This window comes from Zingiber officinale, chromosome 10A (assembly GCF_018446385.1).
Source record: "Zingiber officinale cultivar Zhangliang chromosome 10A, Zo_v1.1, whole genome shotgun sequence".
NCBI classification, from domain to species: Eukaryota; Viridiplantae; Streptophyta; class Magnoliopsida; order Zingiberales; family Zingiberaceae; genus Zingiber; species Zingiber officinale.
In genome coordinates this window covers 29653847-29673635 of record NC_056004.1, presented here as the reverse complement: position 1 = coordinate 29673635, position 19789 = coordinate 29653847, and the positions used below count along the sequence as shown (strand labels likewise).

Here is a 19789-nt window from a genome sequence, read left to right as displayed (position 1 = left end):
CTTAAAGGATTAAATTGAAATCAAGAGCAAATTAAATTTTAAATAAAATGTCTTTATATATTTTTATTATAGTTATAAAAAATAATTTAAAATAAAAAATAAACCTAAATAAGATTTTAAAATAGACCATAGTTGTTTGGAAAAGAAACGAACGAAGAGTTCTTCCAGAGAATAATTGCAATATTTTTTTTTTCAAAAGTTGTTAATTAAAATATACACATTGTTTATACAAACATTATGAGATAAAAAAAAGACACATACGTGTTTAAAATATGCTTTGAGTTTTAAAATTATTAAAATATTTTATAAATTTTTCAGACGGTTATCAGTGATATTGTTAATTCATTTAGGCTATGTTTGGTTGGACGTAATGTAATTGAGTTCATAATATAATCAAATTTATAATATAATGTAATGTAATCTTGATTACATTACTATATTTGGTAATGAAATGTATGTAATCTTTGATTACAAAGATGATTACATTCTTTTGTTTGGTGTCCATTATTTTTATAAGGAATGTAATTCGTATTATTATAAAATGATAAAAATATCCTATGACTTTTATCGACGAACGCGACATCTCTGTCGGAGCTTGCAGTGGCCGCTGTCATCGGTCCCCGGCCATCACCGGGCGTCGCGGCTGCAGCCAGCCGTCGTCGGTCGGTTGGCGGTCGGTCGCCGGTCGATCGTCGGCGGTCGTCGGCCACTGGCGGTCGTCGGTCGCCGGTGATCGCCGGGCGCCGGTCGTCGGCCACTGGCGGTCGTCGGTCGCCGGCCGTTGGCGGTGGCCGGTCGCCTGCCGCCGGCGGTCGTCGGTCGTCGGTCGCCGGCCGTCGGCGGTCGCCGGTCGCCTGCCGCCGGCGGTGGCCGGTCGCCTGTCGCCGGCGATTGCTGGTCGCAAGTCGCCGGCGCCTGCCGCCGGGGGGCGGTGGCAGTGGCGGCGAGCGAAGATGAGCGACAATAGACTAAGGGTATATTTGACATTCAAATTTTTGTTAAAAGGTGATCTCGTAATGTAATCGGATTATAATGTGTTTGCTTTGTAATCCAGATTACAAAACTTCATTACATTTTGTAATCCAGATTACATTACATTACAAGGCAGATTACACCATACCAAATGCAGCCTTAGTAGAATAATAAAAACGCATCCTTAAAAAAAACGAGTTTGAAGAAACTGGAAGAGATTTTGGAAAAAGATAACTTACAGGGTTTGAAATGAAAATTTACACACAAGAAAACCTAATTATTCATCTCCCTTCGACCCTTCCGGCCGCAGCGCAATCCTCTTCCCTCGACCTGTCTCTCACGATTGCGACAAATCCGTTTTCGAAGGTTCTGCAAAACCCTAATTCCCAATCCTTCAATCGCCGAAGATGCCGAACCTGGAGTGCAGGATGTACGAGGCCAGATATCCGGAGGTGGACATGGCGGTGATGATTCAGGTGAAGAACATCGCCGACATGGGAGCATACGTCTCCCTCCTGGAGTACAACAACATCGAGGGTATGATCCTCTTCTCCGAGCTCTCCCGCCGCCGCATCCGTTCCGTGTCCTCCCTCATCAAGGTCGGTCGTCAGGAGCCCGTTATGGTCCTTCGTGTCGACCGTGACAAAGGCTACATCGATCTGTCCAAGCGTCGGGTCTCGGAGGAGGACATCCAGACCTGCGAGGAGCGCTACAACAAGAGCAAGCTTGTTCACTCTATCATGCGACACGTCGCAGAGACCCTCGACCTCGACCTGGAGGAGCTCTATGTACACATCGGCTGGCCCCTCTACCGCAAGTACGGCCATGCATTCGAGGTATCACTCAGGAGAGCTTACCGTTCCAGATCTCCGTTCTGTGTTGGTTTTTGTGGCTGACCTATCATTTTCCTGCTGTTATGCTGAACAAAAAATGTTTCGCAATGAAATCCATAGGCATTCAAGATAATTGTAACGGATCCTGATTCAATTCTAGATTCGCTTACTCGGGAAGTGAAGGAAGTTGGGCCTGATGGACAGGAGGTAATTTTACGACTTGTGAGTCATTGAATTGTTTCTGGTTTCTTTCAAAATGGAGTTTCTTAGTCTAAGATAGCTGCAGGTGACAAAGGTGGTTCCTGCTGTGACACCCGAGGTAAAAGACACATTGGTTAAGAACATTAGGAGACGGATGACACCCCAACCACTGAAGATACGAGCTGATATAGAAATGAAGTGTTTCCAGTTTGATGGTGTTCTTCACATCAAGGCACTGATGCTTAAATGTTCTTATGTTATTTTTCCCCTTCTGGAATATATATTTGAATTCTCAAATGTTGATAAAAGAGCTTCACTTGACATTATGAGGTTTATTAGGATGAATCATATTTGAACCATTCTTTGCAGGAAGCTATGAGGAAAGCTGAAGCTTCTGGGAATGAGGATTGTCCTGTCAAAATCAAACTAGTTGCTCCTCCACTCTATGTTCTTACTACACAGACCCTCGACAAGGTAACTGTAATGCTCACTGATTAATCTGTCACAACTAGTGCCTCTGCATATGATTTCAGAAAATAAGTTTCTTTACATACGTCTTAACATCAATGCCTTCTCAAACTAACAGAATGCCATCTATACTATGAGATAGTACTTCATAATCAGAAAAAAAACTTCAGTTGAATGTTGCATAATGTATCATTGTAGTGGTGGTGCTAGTAGGATACACAATGAAACATAACTATTTTTTGTTTATAAGATGAAACATAATAGTTGTGAAATGTGTGGGGAAAATGAGATGGCTGATTGTTAATATAGATAAATAATTAGTAGGATAAGTGGAAAAAGTGAAATGACTGATCATCAATTTAAATAAAAGAATTAATTTTCTGTCAAATCAGCTTCCTTCTGATTTGCTTTCCTCCATTGGTCTCTATTCTTATGGAGAGTGTTGGGTAAAGGTTGAGTGAAATTGCTACTCACTTTTCTAAAATCTATTGCATATTTCCAAAGTGTCTGAAAAAACTGCTGGTGTTAATATTTAGATTATCTTGAATTTTCTGTTTATCTGAACTTTTCTTAATTAATTATTTTTTAAATGTTGCATTATATTTATATATCTTAACATTGTAATTTAAAATTAATTTTGTTAGCCATACTTTCTATTTGTTATTGTATTTGTTCATGACACTCATCTTAACATTGTAATTCAAAATTAAGTTTGCTAGTCATACTTTCCATTTGTTATCATATTTGTTTATGACTCAATGTTTTTTTTTTCTGTTTGACTTACTTTTAATTAACCAGAGTAAAATTTAAGTGTTTAACATGCAAATTTCACCATCATTAGAGAAGTTTTAAAAGGTTTGACCTTGACTTTATGGATGATGTTTCTGGTTTGTCCTATAACTTGTTGACACAACATTGTGGCAAAAAAGGCATTCGCCCCTAGCGCCCCCGCCAACCCGTCCCAAGGCCAACACGGAGGAGGTAAATCACGGACGGCTACTAGCCTTTGGAATAGTGACTAGCACATAAGGGAGGTATTTACCTTGGCTTTGCCGAGATTTGAACCTCAGACCTCATTGTGGCAACACCTCATGCGCTAGCCACTAGACCCATTCGAGGGGACACTTGTTGACACAACATGAAATATGAGATGGTTGCCTCAATCATAGTATACCTTAGTTGATTATTTCAAGACGAGAGGAGAAAAACAAGAATGAAAAATTCATAATATACAATATGTTAAAGCCTCATGTATAGACATTTATGATACAACCAAGTCAATTGAGACTAGCAAATCATAGTAGTTTAATTCATAGTTATTTAAGGCGTGAGGCGCTTAAAAGCGCATGAGTGTTGTGGACTTGAGGCGCAATGCACAAGTGAGGCACACGCCTTATCAAAGTAAGGCGTTCCAAATATAAATTTTTACAATTCAAACATATATAAGGAATTTCTATTAAAATATTTCACTAACAAAACTATAGTGGATAAAATATTAAACAATAATATAAATATAAAATTTACTAGTAAATAAATACGTTATACACATAATTCAAATTAAAAAAACTTCAAATATCTAAATCATCAAAATCTTCATCATCTTTCTCAATCATATCATTATCATCATCACCAGATGTTTTAAATTTGTATAGCTGAATCTTTATTGGTTTCGTAAGACCAAGCACCTTAAGCGCGTCTGGTGTCTCTCACAAGGCACACACTTAAGGAGACGAGGTGCAAGAGGCTCGCCTGGCTGCGCCTTGTGCCGAAGTGCAGCGAGGCAAGCACTTTTAATAACTATGGTTTAATCAAAACTTCGTTATCATTAAATTGCGCACTTCTTAACTATGAGGTTCAACAAATGGATCTAATTCCTCCATTGAGGTCTACACTTGTCACTAATAATATCCAAATTAATTTAATTATTTTTGTTACATTTATCAAAAAATATCTTTGTTCTCTCAAGCCTTTACTACTAACTCTGATTGGTTCAACTAATCCAATTGTAAGCTTAGTTGAAGCAATAAAGTAAAATAAAATAACCTATTCTTTACCTCTAGGGGAATTTATTTCATTTTGGATTATGTGACTTTATTGATTTAAGAACTATGCCTTCTTGAGTAGATTGGAAATTAAATATGAAGTTACCAATTATGTTTTTTGAGAAGTATATTTTTGCACTCAATTAATTGAATCTCAAAAATTTATTTAGTGCAAGATCCATTCTCATATTCGTAGGCATCATTTATATTTGGGAACCCCTTTAAATGGACAAGGTGTGAGCTATAATGAAGGGACAATGCTATGTATATCTGGTGATACAAGATATGTGAGGGGGTATAATTCAAAACACAACCCTAGGTAACCCCATACCTGTATCTAGATGTTATTAATTAAGCATGAAATATTATAATTGTACTCCCATAGTTTACATATTTGTAGAAGGGTTACAACCCTGTTTTATATAAGGGTCACAACACTCTTCCTTAAGATGGTTCAACAAAGGAAGTGACAGTTTAATTTTGTACTTTCTCTCTGATGAAGTGACAATTAATCTTTATATACTTTGACCTCTTGTGAAACATGTGTTTTAAAGCTATATGTATGGCAACTTGACCAAGGATTTAACATGATTAGTTAATTCATCTAGCATTAATGTGAAAAAAATATGGACTTGGAGATGTCTCTCTATGTAAGTTTACAGATATAGAAGATTATTTGTCACACTTCTGGACACTGTAACATTGATTGAATATTTTCATACATGTCTTTTATAACATCAATAATTATTAGATATTATTTTATTTTTTTAAAACCCATCAAAATGAATTATTATGGATTTTACCATAAGTTTTTTTGACATCAATAAAAATCACATGCATATATGTCTTCTTTTCTCTATATTCCTTTATTTGTTGTCTTTAAATAAATAACAACCATGGTTGATCATATGAAACTAAATTGGTTTTTAAAATGATCGTCTCTTCTCTTTTCATCTATCAAATGATCTCATTACCAAGGATTCATAGTATGACTAATCAACTTGGTACGGTTATAATTAGAACAATTTTGTATTTTACTTTTCTTCTCATAAATGGGTACTAAAAAATTTCTCTATTTTCCCAGTTATCTTCTTAATTCTTAATTTTTTCTTAATAATTTTGCTAAGCAAATGATCCCTGCCTAAAGTCTTCCAAACCAAATAGGAATATCATCTAGGCCTACTTTTTACCTATCTTCGTTTTTATAAATCATCTTTAATGTCACTTAAGTTATATATTTTTGACCTTGAAATATTACTAGGCGATATTAGTTAGTTAAGCATTTTTCAATTATTATCTTACAGTTTTTACACACTTTAATCTACTTTTCTATTAAAGAAAAAAAAAATCTATTTGACTAACTCTTAAAGTAATCAATTATTCACCTCTCTTCTTAAAAGGAACATCAACAACCATAAGATGTGAAAAAGGAAAGTTGTATGTATTGTCCTCTTCTTTTCTTTCACTAATTCCAAGGACTCCAGATTCACTCATGTATTCTCTAGAGACTATGTCCATTTTAATCTTCTCTAATTGTTTGGTCATAGATTACTTTCATCTGGGTTATCCCAAAATTCTTTTTTTAGATTTGATCATTCAATCCTAGTTAAGGAGCAAAATTTACAATGTTTAGTATCTCATTTTCCTGAATATACAACAATTCTATCTCCAGACCTTGTATCTTTGACAACCTTATAGATTCACCGATGTATTCTCTAGTGACTCCTTGTCCATTTAAATCTCCTTTGATTATAATTTGTTCAGTCATAGATATACTTTCATCTAGATTATCCCAAAGTTCTTTTTGATTTGATCATTCAATCTTTAAGGAGCAATATACAATGCAAGTCTCCAACTTTTACATTTGGTCTTTAGACTGTTGATGATTTTGAAAGAATAGTAGCTATCAATATGGCAATCATGATGTGATTGCATGTCTATCATGCTGGGCCATAGGCCTGTAGTCCTACAACAAGTTTATTTTCTATACTTAGATCCATAAATTTATAGCGTATTTGTTAGAAAGGAAGACATGTTTCATACCTTTGTAACTCTGTAGTTATTTCTTCCATTTATGCTCAGCATTAAAGTGGTCTTTTATTTGTTTGTTACTGATGGTGTGCTACTTTGGATGATCCTGGAATGTAAAGAAGTGTGCCAATTTATATTACCACATCCCAATTCCAACAATTGGTTATCATATTGAAAAATTTTGTTTCATCTTTATTCACATAGATCCCTTTAAAACATTTTCATGATATCCATGGTTCTTGGTGTCTTTCATATGAATCTTGTAAATGCTTTGAACTATGGAACCTGGGAGTCATTATATGATGTGCACTTGCATAGTTGTGTAGTTGCTTATACCATGTCTCATTGTGTGTTTAGCTGCGTAATGTAGATCATGCTGCAGGTAGACATGGTTTCTTAACTCAGTTTTTTCCTTATCGTGCAATGTGCATTCTTTACAGGAACAAGGCATTTCAATTCTCAATATTGCGATTAAGGCTTGCACCGAGGAAATTGAACTGCACAAAGGAAAACTAACTCTGAAGGAGGCACCAAGAGCTGTAAGTTAAATTTCCCATTAAGTTATCATCTAAGGAGTGTGTGTTAAGTTAGCTTATTCATTTATATGTGGACTTGTTGTTGTTGTTGTTATTGTCAAATCTTTTGCAAATTGATGCCAAATTCTACATTTGGGGTTCAGTCAGTTGTGTGCATTCTGCATATCAACAAATTGTTTTTTTTTGTTGAATATGGAAGTGTTATTTTTAGTGAGGCTTTATGGGATCTTCATAATTTAGACGTAATTCTTCAGTGGATGATAAAATGTTTGTATGTTCAAGTAGTCATTGTTCCAATTTTTGAGATGTAGTTGTTAGGATAAGGCTATTATTTTGATGCTAACATAAACATTGGATTGTTTTCTAGGTGAGCGAACGAGATGATAAGTTACTCGCCGAGCACATGGCAAAACTACAATCTGCTAACAATGAGGTTGATGGTGATGAAGGCTCTGAAGATGAGGAAGACACTGGAATGGGTGAATTGGATGTGGAGTCGGGTGTTAACATAGATTAAGCAGTTATGAACCGATGTGCTATCTTCCTTTCTATATTTGGTTGTTGCTTAAAGAATTTTGGATGTTAAAATTGAAATTATCAATGCCTCAATAACGTGTCGAGTTGGCTGTGTGGTGAATGTTATTTATTTGGCTTTGCATGTTGATCGTATCCTTTTCTTTTCTAGGATTTATATATTTAATTAAGATTCATTTTGGATAAAAAATAAAGTTTGTATTGAAGAAACTACGCTAACTATTAAAAAACATTTACGCCATTTAGTATTGATTTTTTGTTAAAATATTATGTCATCATTCATGAATAATTTTTGTTTCTTTGTTAGCAGGTGAACTGTTAGGAAAATAAAATAATTTATAAAATTATTTAATATGGTATTAAAATAAAAAAAAAAATTTAATCGGGTAAGTATTATAGTTTCTTTTTATAAATATAAGAAAGACGTATAAAATTGTATAAATTATAGGAATATAAATATGTATGAGGATGTAACGATTAGAATAAAGACTTCATGTAAAGTTATTGTATTTTCAATAAAGATAAGGTTACATTAAGAATTAGTTCTAAGTCTATATGTATTCTAAGTCTTTATTTTTTTATACTAATTATAGACGAATTTATTATATATATTCAAGACATAGTACCGTGGTGTATATTGTTTGCATATATTATTTTGATAAATGAAATATGTGAAAGAGTAAATGCTAAACTAGAATCTAATTTCAGTTTAGTAATATTAGACGTAATGCGACAATTATTAAGATAGGAGATAACGATTTGTCCGGAACTGAGAGTTTTAAATATTGGGGGGGGGGGGTGATTGAATATCACGCTTCATACATGTTTATAAATCATTTAAAATACCACAGAGTCATGCAGTGGAATTAAAAAGACAATTATAAGAACACGAAAATTTTACTTGGTTCATAGCCTCGTGACTACTACTCCAATGCCCATAGTCAGTTAGACCTCTTTCGTTGGACAATCACTATCAATCCGTTTTCTTTTATAAATATGGAGTTTGGTAACAAAACTACTAACCCTTAGAAATTTTAGCATTGAAAGAAATTCGAATAGAAATGCAACAACTAAATGTTTCCCAAAAGCTAGACTCATTTGAAATTGTCGCGATGCTGTGTCGTTGTTGCTTCATTGATGTTTGATCACAATAGAGTATCATTATTTCAGAAGTGTAATATAGCTTAAAGCGAGGAAGCAATGAGTGAAGAAGGTTCTGATCGAAATCTTCTTTTATAGCCTGATCCAAGCGCCTGGATTGACCCTTATCTAATTTGATCCCGTCGTTGTAATAAGTCTTTTGGTCCAAGCGCTTGGATATGATTGAGACACTTGGATAGTCCAAGCACCCGGATATGTTTGAGGCGATTGGATAGTCCATGTGCCTGGATGTGATAGAGGCGCCTGGATAGTCCAAGCGTCTGGATGTGATAGAGGCGCCTGGATAGTCTAGGTGCCTGAATATGATAGAGGCGCCTGGATCCCATTTTCTAGCTTTCTTCATTAATTAGCTTTCCTATATCACAATGTTAGCACAATACATAAATATAATTATGATTAACAGCTCTCTAAGTTGTCTGATCTTAAATTTAAATCTCCCGTGAGATCTTAGGTTGGATCGATGCTTACTGCTCTCTTTTCGAGAGCACATCCTCACCACTTCACTCAAGAGAGGTTACCAGATGTCAAGTTTGGTCTACCTCCTACTTGGACTTTTACTTAGTCTGACTTTGACCCTTGGGACTTTTCACTAAACCTTCGGCCCTCGATCTGCTTAGACTTCCACCTGGTGTTCAAGACCCCTAGGACTTCTCCTCAGGTGCCCTCAACCCCTAGGACTTCCAGCCCAATATCGTCAATCTGCCAAGACTTCCGCCTAGTACCTCCGACCAGGACTTAATTGTATAGCCGCAACTAGAATTTCCTTTGTCTAGTCTCAACTAGGATTTCTTTGCAAGCTCAATCAACATTTTAGAAAACTATAAGACTTAACTTGAACCTATTGCCAAGATCAAAACCTCAAGTTCAATCGTATGATACAATCTGCATCAACAATCTTCTCCTTTTTGATTAGTGGCAATATCGTATTAGTTTAAAATTTAAAGCATAAGAATTTAGGGACTTGATAAATAACTGAAAAATTAAAGCATCATAATTTAAGGAGATAAAAGATAACTTAGGAAAATATTGAATAACATAAATGCATTTTGTTTCTCCCCCTTAATCTAATATCTCTTCTTAAATACATGTAAGAGATTTTTAACTTGTTTACTTAACTTATCTATTCTCTCCCCTTTGCCACATATAAAAATATATATATATAAGGTGAAAAACCTTTTAAATAGTCATTTTGAAAAGAAACTGAGAATTAGAAGTTTAACTATTTTTTAATAGTTTGAGAAGGGGAAAAAAAATTGAAAAGGGAATGAATTTTGAAGTAAAAATTATGGAAAAAGCAAGGTTTCAAATTAAAAAAAAAATTAAGGAAATTTGAGAAAAAAACAATTTAAAAAACTTTTTTTTTTAAATTTCATCTCTAATATCCAAACATGAAAAAACAAATTAGTCCTTTAAAAAATGTCTAACGTTTAACTACTAGCTGACCTCCAGAAATAATATAGTTTTCACTTGATTAGTCACGTTAAGTAAAATATTCAACTAGGTGTTTGCTATGAAGGATTATTTAACTTGATCAATTTGAGTTGATATTTTTAGCCTAGATTTATGATAATGCACTGATATAAACATATAAAATTCAGACTTGAGGTAATCCTAAATCTCACACCATTCTAAGTGTTTCAATATACAAACAAGGTAATCCTAATATGCTTGTGAGATGTTGGCTGTCTAAATCTATAGATCATGCTTTTGGTGGGGGGGGGGGGGACCTAGGCTAAGTCCAAATTGAAAAGAAGAAAAAAAAAATAAACTACTTAATAAATAGTTTTTTATATAAAAAAAACTTATCTATAAAGCACATTCCTAGCTGTCGAGTAGACTAAACTCAACTTCGGGAAAAGGTTTAGTAAAGATATCAGTTAGATTTGACTTAGATTCAATATAATCAAGTAAAATTTCACCTCTAGCTACATGGTCTCTAACGAAGTGGCGTTTGATTTATATATGTTTGGTCCTTGAGTATTGAATTAGATTTTTTTGTTAAATTAATTGAACTTATATTGTCAATTAAGATTTTGATATTTTTTAAATCAAGTTGAAGGTCCTTTAGTGTATGCATCATCCATAATAACTGAGAAACACATTCCACTAGTACTATGTACTCAGCTTCAATTGTTGATAGTGCGACACAGTGCTGCTTTTTGCTACTCCAACTGACTAGACATTAACCTAATATTTGACAACCGTCACTTGTATATTTTTTATCTAGTTTACAACCAGCATAATCTGAGTCTGAGTACCTTAATAAATTTAAGTTATTTGTCCTAGGGGACAACATTCCTACATTTAGGGTTCCTTTGATATATCTTAGGATTCTTTTAGTCAAGGTTAGATGAGACTCTTTTGCACAAGATTAATATCTTGTGCACATTCTTATTGCAATATATATATATAATCGGCTTACAGCTAGGTACAAGAGACTACCCATTACACTCCTATAGTATTTTAGATCAACATCTTTTCTTGTTAAGTCATTATCAATTTTTATACTTGTTGCTATGGGAGTTTTTATTTCTTTGGCATTTTCTATTTTAAAATTTTTAATTAGTTATTTAGGATATTTATTTTGGCGAACATAAATTCCATCCTATGTTTATTTATTTGTAAACCTAAGAAGAAATTTAATTCACCTACAAGGCTCATTTTAAATTCATTTTCCATTAATCCGGTAAATTCATTTAAAAGTTTAGAGTTGGTTAACCTGAAGATTATATCATCTACATAAACTTGGACCACAAAGATATCTTTTCCTATGATTTTAACAAATAGGGTAGGATCATTGTTATGACCCGTGCGGCCGGTAAGAGAGGGGTAAATTGCTTGTAAATTTAAAATGGACCTTTCTAAATCTTTCAAACAACATTAGTAGCACAATCAACTTAAAGCAATTTAACAACTAATAAAATAAAGAGGTAAAAAAAGTTACTTGGTTACAACTTAGGTTGTTGTTAATCCAAGATAAAAGAAAGCACCAAAGATTTCCTTTGGTGAAGGCGAAGAAGCCTCTTACACTCGTTGAATAACTTGGAAAGTTACTAGGAAATGAATACTTGAGTTGTTGAATATTTTTTAGCTCCATGGGTCTTTTTATAGCCCCTGAAAAATTCTATTCGAGACTAGAAGGCGCCTTCAATAGGCTTGAAGGTGCCTCCAGCGTGGCAAGTTTTATCCGTGTGAAGATAAACTCTATCTTCGCTAACGGTTATTGTTTGCCCAGTCGAAGGCTCCTTTAAAGGTTTGAAGGCGCCTTCCATAAAGGCGTGAAGGAGATTTCAAGAGATTGAAGGCGCCTTCCACCAAAAAGGTGTGATAAATCATAATTTTGTCGTGAAATGTGTATCAAAAGAATTAAGTGACCTAATTCATTCTATACTACTGTAGCATAGAGATGACTCGAGTCGTCTCCCAATGAATGTGGCTAGTGCATGATATCTTAGGTTTGATTTGTTATTACTTGGTATTTTGAAGTTTAAATGGGGAGTTTAGGTTTTGGATTCTAAGACTAAGAAATGAAAAGCAATGCACGTGACAAGAACCTAACTTAGCTTAGACTATAATAGAAGAACAGGAAAGACAACATGAGAGAATAAAGCATTTAATGATCCTAAAGAATTAAACAAAAGAAACTTATATCATTTAACAGAACCTAATCTGATCTAAACTAATTGCACCTACATGAAGAACAAGCATCAAAGAAACAATAAGCACTCAACTAACTAAAGCATTACAAGAATTTAATGAACTTAAATGCAACAATCTGAGTAACACAAATGGTTGAGAAATTTCATCATGAAAGCATTCTCAAAACATACCCAGATACATAAAATCTAGAACATGGGGAATTCAAGTCAATTACAATTCAGCCAACAATGAATTAATACCAGAATTAAAACATGAACACAAGTAAGCAATCAATACATCAAAGAAGTATCAAATTCCAGAATGGATCTTACAACCAAGCTAGGGCTTCTCCATGCTAAGATCGAATCAGAATTGAGCAGAATAACTTGACGTTGATGATGATCAGGCAGAGATTCAATCAGAGAGATGGATGCGGGAGATGATGGAATGACAGAATAGAATTTCAAAGGAAATGGTAAACCTCTATCTCCTTCGTAACTCCAGCCTTCTTCCTCTCGTCTCAGAACCGATTAGGGAAGAAGAAGAATAGCTCGCGGCTGGAAATGGTGGAGAAATCAGAGGAATCAGAAGCAAACACGTTTGATGGTTCAGATGGGTGCGAAGCTTAAGGGAAGAAGATCACTGGCCGGAAGGAGAGGGAATCGACTGAAACCACCAAATTCCTCCACCTTCTTTGCTTCTTCTTCCTCGCACAAAGTCGCGGCAAAATTGGCTTCAGATGGTTGAGGTGGTGTCGCCGAGTTGAAGACGGATGATGACCAGAGGAAGGGAATCACCCTTGACCTCACTTGCTCGCCGGTGGTGGAAGGGATCGAGATCGCTGGAGCAAGCTCGCGATCGCCCCCTGTTTCTTGACGCTAGTACTGTAGCATTTGACGAAGAAAAGAAACCCACTGTAGCTTCTCATTTGAACTCATCTCAGATCTGAATGGATGGTCTAGAATACTTCGGATCTTGATCTACGGTCAAATCAATTCAGATCTAGATTAAAAGTTCTGGATTTTGATTGATGGTTGTGATCTACTTCCCTTGGCTTGGATGGACCAGATCCTTGACGGATGACTCAGATCTCTCTTAATCTTGAATGGACGATCTATATTGTTAGATTGTGAAAACGCTAGAGGGGGAGGGGGTAAATAGCGATCGTTAAAAAATCCGTTATTAAATCAAGTACACAGCGGAAAGATAAAAGTCACAATGCTAACACAAACCAATTTTACTTGGTTCGGAGCCTTTGGACGACTCCTACTCCAAGGCCCACACGTGAGAGTGCTTTCATTGGGCAATTACGAATAAATCATAATAAGTATAAGAATTTATAGAATGAAAATACCGACAACAAGAAAATAAAGACTTAATCACTAGTTGTCGGAGAGGTTTCGCAGTGTAGCAAGAGCGTCTTGGAAGCAGCGCACACGAGAGCAATCACAAAAGAGAGTTGTTGTTGAAGCTCTGGTAGAGGCCTTCTTTTATAGGAGTGCTCCGGGCGCCTGGATACCTTCCGGGTGCTTGGACCGTGACGTCAGCCAACCAATCAACGCGCTCCAAGCTGTCGAGATAAGATTTGCCTTCCGGACGCCTAGACCAGTTCCGGGCGCTCGAACCATCCGGGCGCTCGGATCCCTTCTGAGTGCCCGGACCATCATTTTTCAGCACACCGTTTTCTTGCAAGAAAATGTTAGTCTGAGGCAAAATACAATTTATACTACCCTGTAAAATAAAGTGTTAGCACAATTATATTCAAACAAAGTAGTAATTAGATTCTGTCTCACCGAGAATAGAATCTAATCACGATCTCAACTTAGATTCCCGAAATGGTTCTAAGTTGGATCGACACCTACTGTTCCCTCGAATGGGGAACACGTCCTCACCAAGTCACTCCCCTCCAGTGACTTACCTTAACTTACCTACCGGATATTCGGTCAGTCCGTCAACTTGTCTGGACTTCGTGCCAACTATTCGGTCAGCCCGTCGACCTAGCTAGACTTCGTGCCAGCTATCCGATCGGCCTGTCGACCTAGCTGGGCTTCGTGCCAGCTATCCGGTCGGTCAATCGACCTAACTGGGCATCATGCCAGATATCCGGTCAGCCCGTCGACCTATATGGACTTCTCCTGCACACTCAATCAAAGTGTTAGATCACAACAAACCTAACATAACCTACTTTGTCATTCATCAAAACCTAAGTTAGACCATTAGTGCTAACTGCACCAACATATATTACTTTAGAGTTTGATCTCTTCAATTAGCCCTAGATTTGAACCCAAATCTGATTTGATCTGATCGAGTCATTGCCCTTTGATGCCTACAAAGAATATATCCAAATATTAGCATCAAATACCATAAATATAAGATAATTTGTAATTAAGTCCACAAATGAATACAACTCATGAAATGTGATATAAACATGGAATTAACACATGAGAAGATCAAATGATATGCTTTTATGAATCAAAATATCATGACCAAATGATGGTTATCAAGGTGTGAGGGAGCCTTCAACGCTGTTGAGGGCGCCTGCAGTAGCTCTACAACACTCTGTTTGCTTTTTCGCTACTCCAATCACCTGGGTGATTTCGTTCATCTAGAATTGGGCTCACCCTGACCCATCTTTCGGCCGTCTCCTTGAGCAAGCTGTTAGATCGAAAAGAATTTAGATATCTCCACAATGGTATGATATTGTCCACTTTGGGCCTAGACCCTCATGACTTTGCTCTTGGACTCTATCCAAAAGGCCTCATACCAATGGAGATATCTTTCTCTTATAAACCCATAATCTTTCCCATGTGTTTTCAATGTGGGACTATGTTTGCAACCTTGCAACCCCAACAATCCCCCCCTCAAACAAAGGACCACAGGCTTCCCATGTCCGATCCTCGACCCACCAGATCTTCCTGCCCCTCGGTCCACCCGACCTACTAGGACTTCTTGCCTGGTGTCTAGTCCTCTTGATCCGAATATAGGAGCCCCACTTTCTTTGTTTGAGGTCAATATTGTACCCGCATGGCTCAATCAGACCATTGTTAGATCGAAAAGAATTTAGATATCTCCACAATGGTATGATATTGTCCACTTTGGGCCTAGGCCCTCATGACTTTGCTCTTAGGCTCTCCCCAAAAGGCCTCATACCAATGGAGATATCTTTCTCTTATAAACCCATGATCTTTCCCATGTGTTTTCAATGTGGGACTATGTTTGCAACCTTGCAACCCCAACACAAGCTTCTGCTCCAATTTCTCGTCCCTTGGAAATGTCGCGCGCTTCCTTCTCATCTGCCAACGTACTCTTCCACAGCATCTCGTCCCTCGGACGCACCAAGCCCGTCGACTCTCTCCCGTGTCGTCCTTCTCTCTAGCTGTGTCTTTTGCTAGACTTTCTGTGCTCCAAAGTTCTTGCACACTTAGACACAAGGCATCAAATATATATAGGACCTAACTTAACTCTATTGACCACATCAAAACTACATCGGGGTACTAACAATCTCCCCCTTTTTGATGTACATCAACCCAGTTAGAGTTAGGGGAAAGTCATAGTTAAAATCATAGTTAAAACTGTAACTTTTGCAGGCTACAAAAGTACAAATATAATCTCTCCCTAGACTTAAGCTCTCAACTCTCATTCTCCTCTTTTGATCACATCAAAAATAAAGTTGGGAAAAGCAAAGTTAGATAAAGAATTTGAAACTTTTCTAAGGGTAAGGAAACATATTTCAATTTTTATAAAACAAATCTGAATTTCCATGATTTAATAACCATATTTGTAAAAAAAAAAGAGTTTAAATTTTGAAAATTTGTCTTAAGGTTCAACAGAAAAATTTTCACGAAAAATTTACAAGTGTTTTAGTATAAACAAATCATTTAGCACAAAAACATAGGTTTTACAAGTTAAATTTCAAAAATTTCATTAAAATAAATCCTCAAATATTTTGCAAGTATTGATAATAGAATGTATAGTTAAAGAAAATTTAAAATTTCCAAAAATAAAGTTTCAAGATTTTTTATATTTAAAAATAAAGTTTTTGGTAAATAATCCATAGAAAATTTATTATTTATTAAAAATTTACAAAAATATATTTTTGAATAGAAATTCAATGATTTTATCAGTAGAAAAAATTTGGATAAGAAATTCTAACAGAAAGATTATACAAAAATTATTTTGACAAGTTATGATTCTTTTCAGAAATAAATATTTTAAAAATAGTTTTATTAGTCTAAAATTGAGGTTGATTTTTCTATGTATTCAAAACATAGCTGCAATTTTCTAAAAACTCAGGTTTTTCAAAATACATATCCAAAGAATTTTAAGTTTTAAATTATGATTTTTAATAAAAAAATAATTTATTTGAAGAAAATTTTTGAAAAATTTAATACTAAGAAAATTTCTATTCTAGTAAAATTTTAGAAATAATTATTAACAGTAAGCATACGCACTTGGTTTTACAAATTAATATTTTTAAACATGCATAATCCTTTATTTATTCTAAAAGAGATTTTGAGGCCCAAAATAAATTTTTACCTACGGGGTTAATAAGAAATTTATTTGGAACATATATTTTTATGATATTTTTCTAATTTGTCCCTTATAATATTTAAGATACCAATTTAGACTTCTATAATTTTTTCAGACATTTTGAGTAAGACATGTAGAATTTCTAGATTTTTTAATTTGGTCCTTCCATTTTTCATTTTCTTCCTTTAACTTATCATACATTTCTAAAGGACAAGTTTTTGCTAAGATTATTTTTAATATAAGAACTTCTCTTTTTAAGTTATTATTTTTATATTTTAGCTTACATAATGATCTAGTCATAGATTTAATATATGAGTATAACTGGTCAGGAAGTAGTAAACATACCTCACTTACCAAATCTGCTCTAAAGTCTGTTTCTTCCTCCTCATTGCAGTTTTCTTCTAAGGAGTCTCCCCCTTCATCTATGCTCTCCTCCTCCTGGTGACTTACCATTAGTGCAAGTCCAGCATACTCCTCTAGATCAGATTCTGATGACGACTCATCCCAAGTCACCTTCAAGGTTTTGTGCTTTGTTGTACTTGGTTCCTTCTTGTTGTCCTTCTTCTTCATCTTTGGGTAGTCCTCCTTGATTTGCCCCTCTTCATTGCAGTTATAGCATCTTATATTCCTTTATTTTCTTTACTTTGCCTACACTTGATTGAACTTATTAGTTCTAAAAGATTTCTTAAATATTATTACCATATAAGTTGTTTCATCATTGTCCAAGGAGGTGTCAACGTCTGATTCATGTTGGACCCCGTGGTTGTTTTGATGTGATCAACCAAGTTGGTTAGGTCCTGCTTTGTGTTTGATTCCTGTGTCTAAGTGTGCAGGAGCTTAGGAGCGCAGGAAGTCAAGCGGAAGACGCAGCTAGCGAGAAGGACGGCACGGGAAGGGAGTCGACGGGCTTGGTGCGTCCGAAGGACGAGAGAGCTGCGGAAGAGTACACCGGTGGGTAAGAAGAACGTGCGCGACGTTCGAGGGACGTTAAGCCGGAACGGAAGCCTGCTCGAGGAGAAGGCCAAGAATTGGGTTCGGGTGAGCCCTATTTCGGTTGGCCGGAATCACCTAAAAGAACGAAGCTTCGGAAGCAAATGAAAAAGAGCAGCTGGAGTCACTGCACTAATGGAGGCGCCTTCATTAGGCATTGAAGGTGCCTTCACCTTAAAGGCACCTTCAATGCCAGTTGAAGGCACCTCAGACCTAGCCAAACTGGTCGTTTAACTTTCGGATAAAGTTTTATCCACACACTTGTTGGAGACGCCTTGGACCTCTATTGGAGGCACCTTAGACCTTCGATATAGATTTTCTAGAGGCTATATAAAGGCCCCTGGAGCTAGGAATTAGACATCAACTCAGTATTCAACTCTGTAATCAATTCCTAGCAGCTTGTGAGCTTTCTCAGTGTGTAAAAAGGCTTCTTCGCCTACAGTAAAGGAGACTTTCTTAGTGTGCGCTTTTCATCTCCTGGATTAACAACCTTCTTGGTTGTAACCAGGTTAACTCCCGAGTCTCTGGTTTATTTCTGTTTCCTTTTTGTTTTATTCTTATTATAGTTGCTTTTATTTTGAGTTGAAAATTTCGAGGAGGGTACACTTTATTTTTTCAGGCAATTCACCCCCCTTTTGCCGGCCTCCGCTGCACCAACAATTGGTATCAGAGCCAGATCGCCTCAGAAGGACTAACCGTCGACTGAAGCACAATGATCAAGACGATGGTCGGAGCGAATATTTATCCCCCGAAGTTCGACGGAGACTTCGCGACATGGAAACGCCGGATGGAGGTATTTTTTAAAATCGACTTCAATATTTTACTAACTATGAAATATGATTTTGAAGTTCCAAAAGATAAAGAAGAGCCTCAGTGGAGCAAGAAAGAGCAAGCCGAGTTTGTCGCCAACGGAAAGACAGAGTTCCACCTGCTTAGCGTGCTGCCACCACAAGAGGTAAGTCGAATCGGAAGCTACGACTCCGCGAAAGACCTCTGGGAAAAATTCCTGGAGCTTCACGAAGGTACATCTGAAGCAAATCTTGCAAGACGCGATATCCTCCGGACTCAACTTACGAACATCCGGATGAACCAAGGTGAGAAGGTAGCGCAACTCCAAGCAAGGATTAAGAAGCTAATCACTCAATTAAGCAACCTTGGAGAAGAAGTAATGAACCGGGACTCAATCCGGTACGCGCTCAACGCCTTCCCCAAAACTCCAGAGTGGGTCTCCTTAGTAGATGCGTACTACATCTCTAAGGACTTTGAGGTAAGTACTTTAGAAAATTTGTTTTCTACTTTTGAACTTCACGAACTCGAGTTGCAGAGCCCAATGGAGTAGAGAAACTAGTCAGAACATTGCCCTAAAGGCAAGAATAAACGGTTCTGACTCCGAAGCCTCAATCGACGAATCTGAAGCTGCATTAATGGTAAGACGATTTAATAAGTTTTTTAAAGCTAACAAATTTAGATCGTAGTCGAGTAAACATCATCAAAAGAGAAGGACAGTCCGTTGCTACAATTGCAACGAAGAAGGACACATCAAAGATGACTGCCCAAAATTAAAGAAAAAGGAGAAAGAGAGGGTAAAGACAAAGTACAAGAAACCAGAATCCTCCAAACAGAAGAACCTAAAGGCCACTTGGTCAGATTCGTCTTCTTCCGAATCAGACGTCGAAGTCTTCTCAGGGTTAGCGCTAATGGCTAACTATCAGCTGGAAGAAGGGTCAAGCTCAGAGATGAGCATAGATGAAGGGGGAGGAACATCAGAGGAAGAAAGCTGCAGTGAAGGGGGAGCATCACCAAGTCAGGTAAGTAGGGTACGTAATCTAACCCCGACTCAGTCATTTCAATT

At 36.4% G+C, this 19789-nt stretch overlaps 1 protein-coding gene across 1 annotated transcript; it reads left to right on the top strand.

The window, feature by feature from the left end:
* The first annotated feature begins 1263 nt into the window (after nucleotides 1-1263).
* On the top strand, nucleotides 1264-7725 carry LOC122027249 (eukaryotic translation initiation factor 2 subunit alpha homolog). The gene is made up of 6 exons (XM_042586175.1): nucleotides 1264-1808; nucleotides 1926-2012; nucleotides 2092-2238; nucleotides 2376-2480; nucleotides 6988-7086; nucleotides 7451-7725. The coding sequence occupies exons 1-6, from the start codon at nucleotides 1380-1382 to the stop codon at nucleotides 7598-7600; spliced, it is 1017 nt and encodes a 338-aa protein (XP_042442109.1). The 5' UTR covers nucleotides 1264-1379; the 3' UTR covers nucleotides 7601-7725.
* Nucleotides 7726-19789: the final 12064 nt, after the last annotated feature.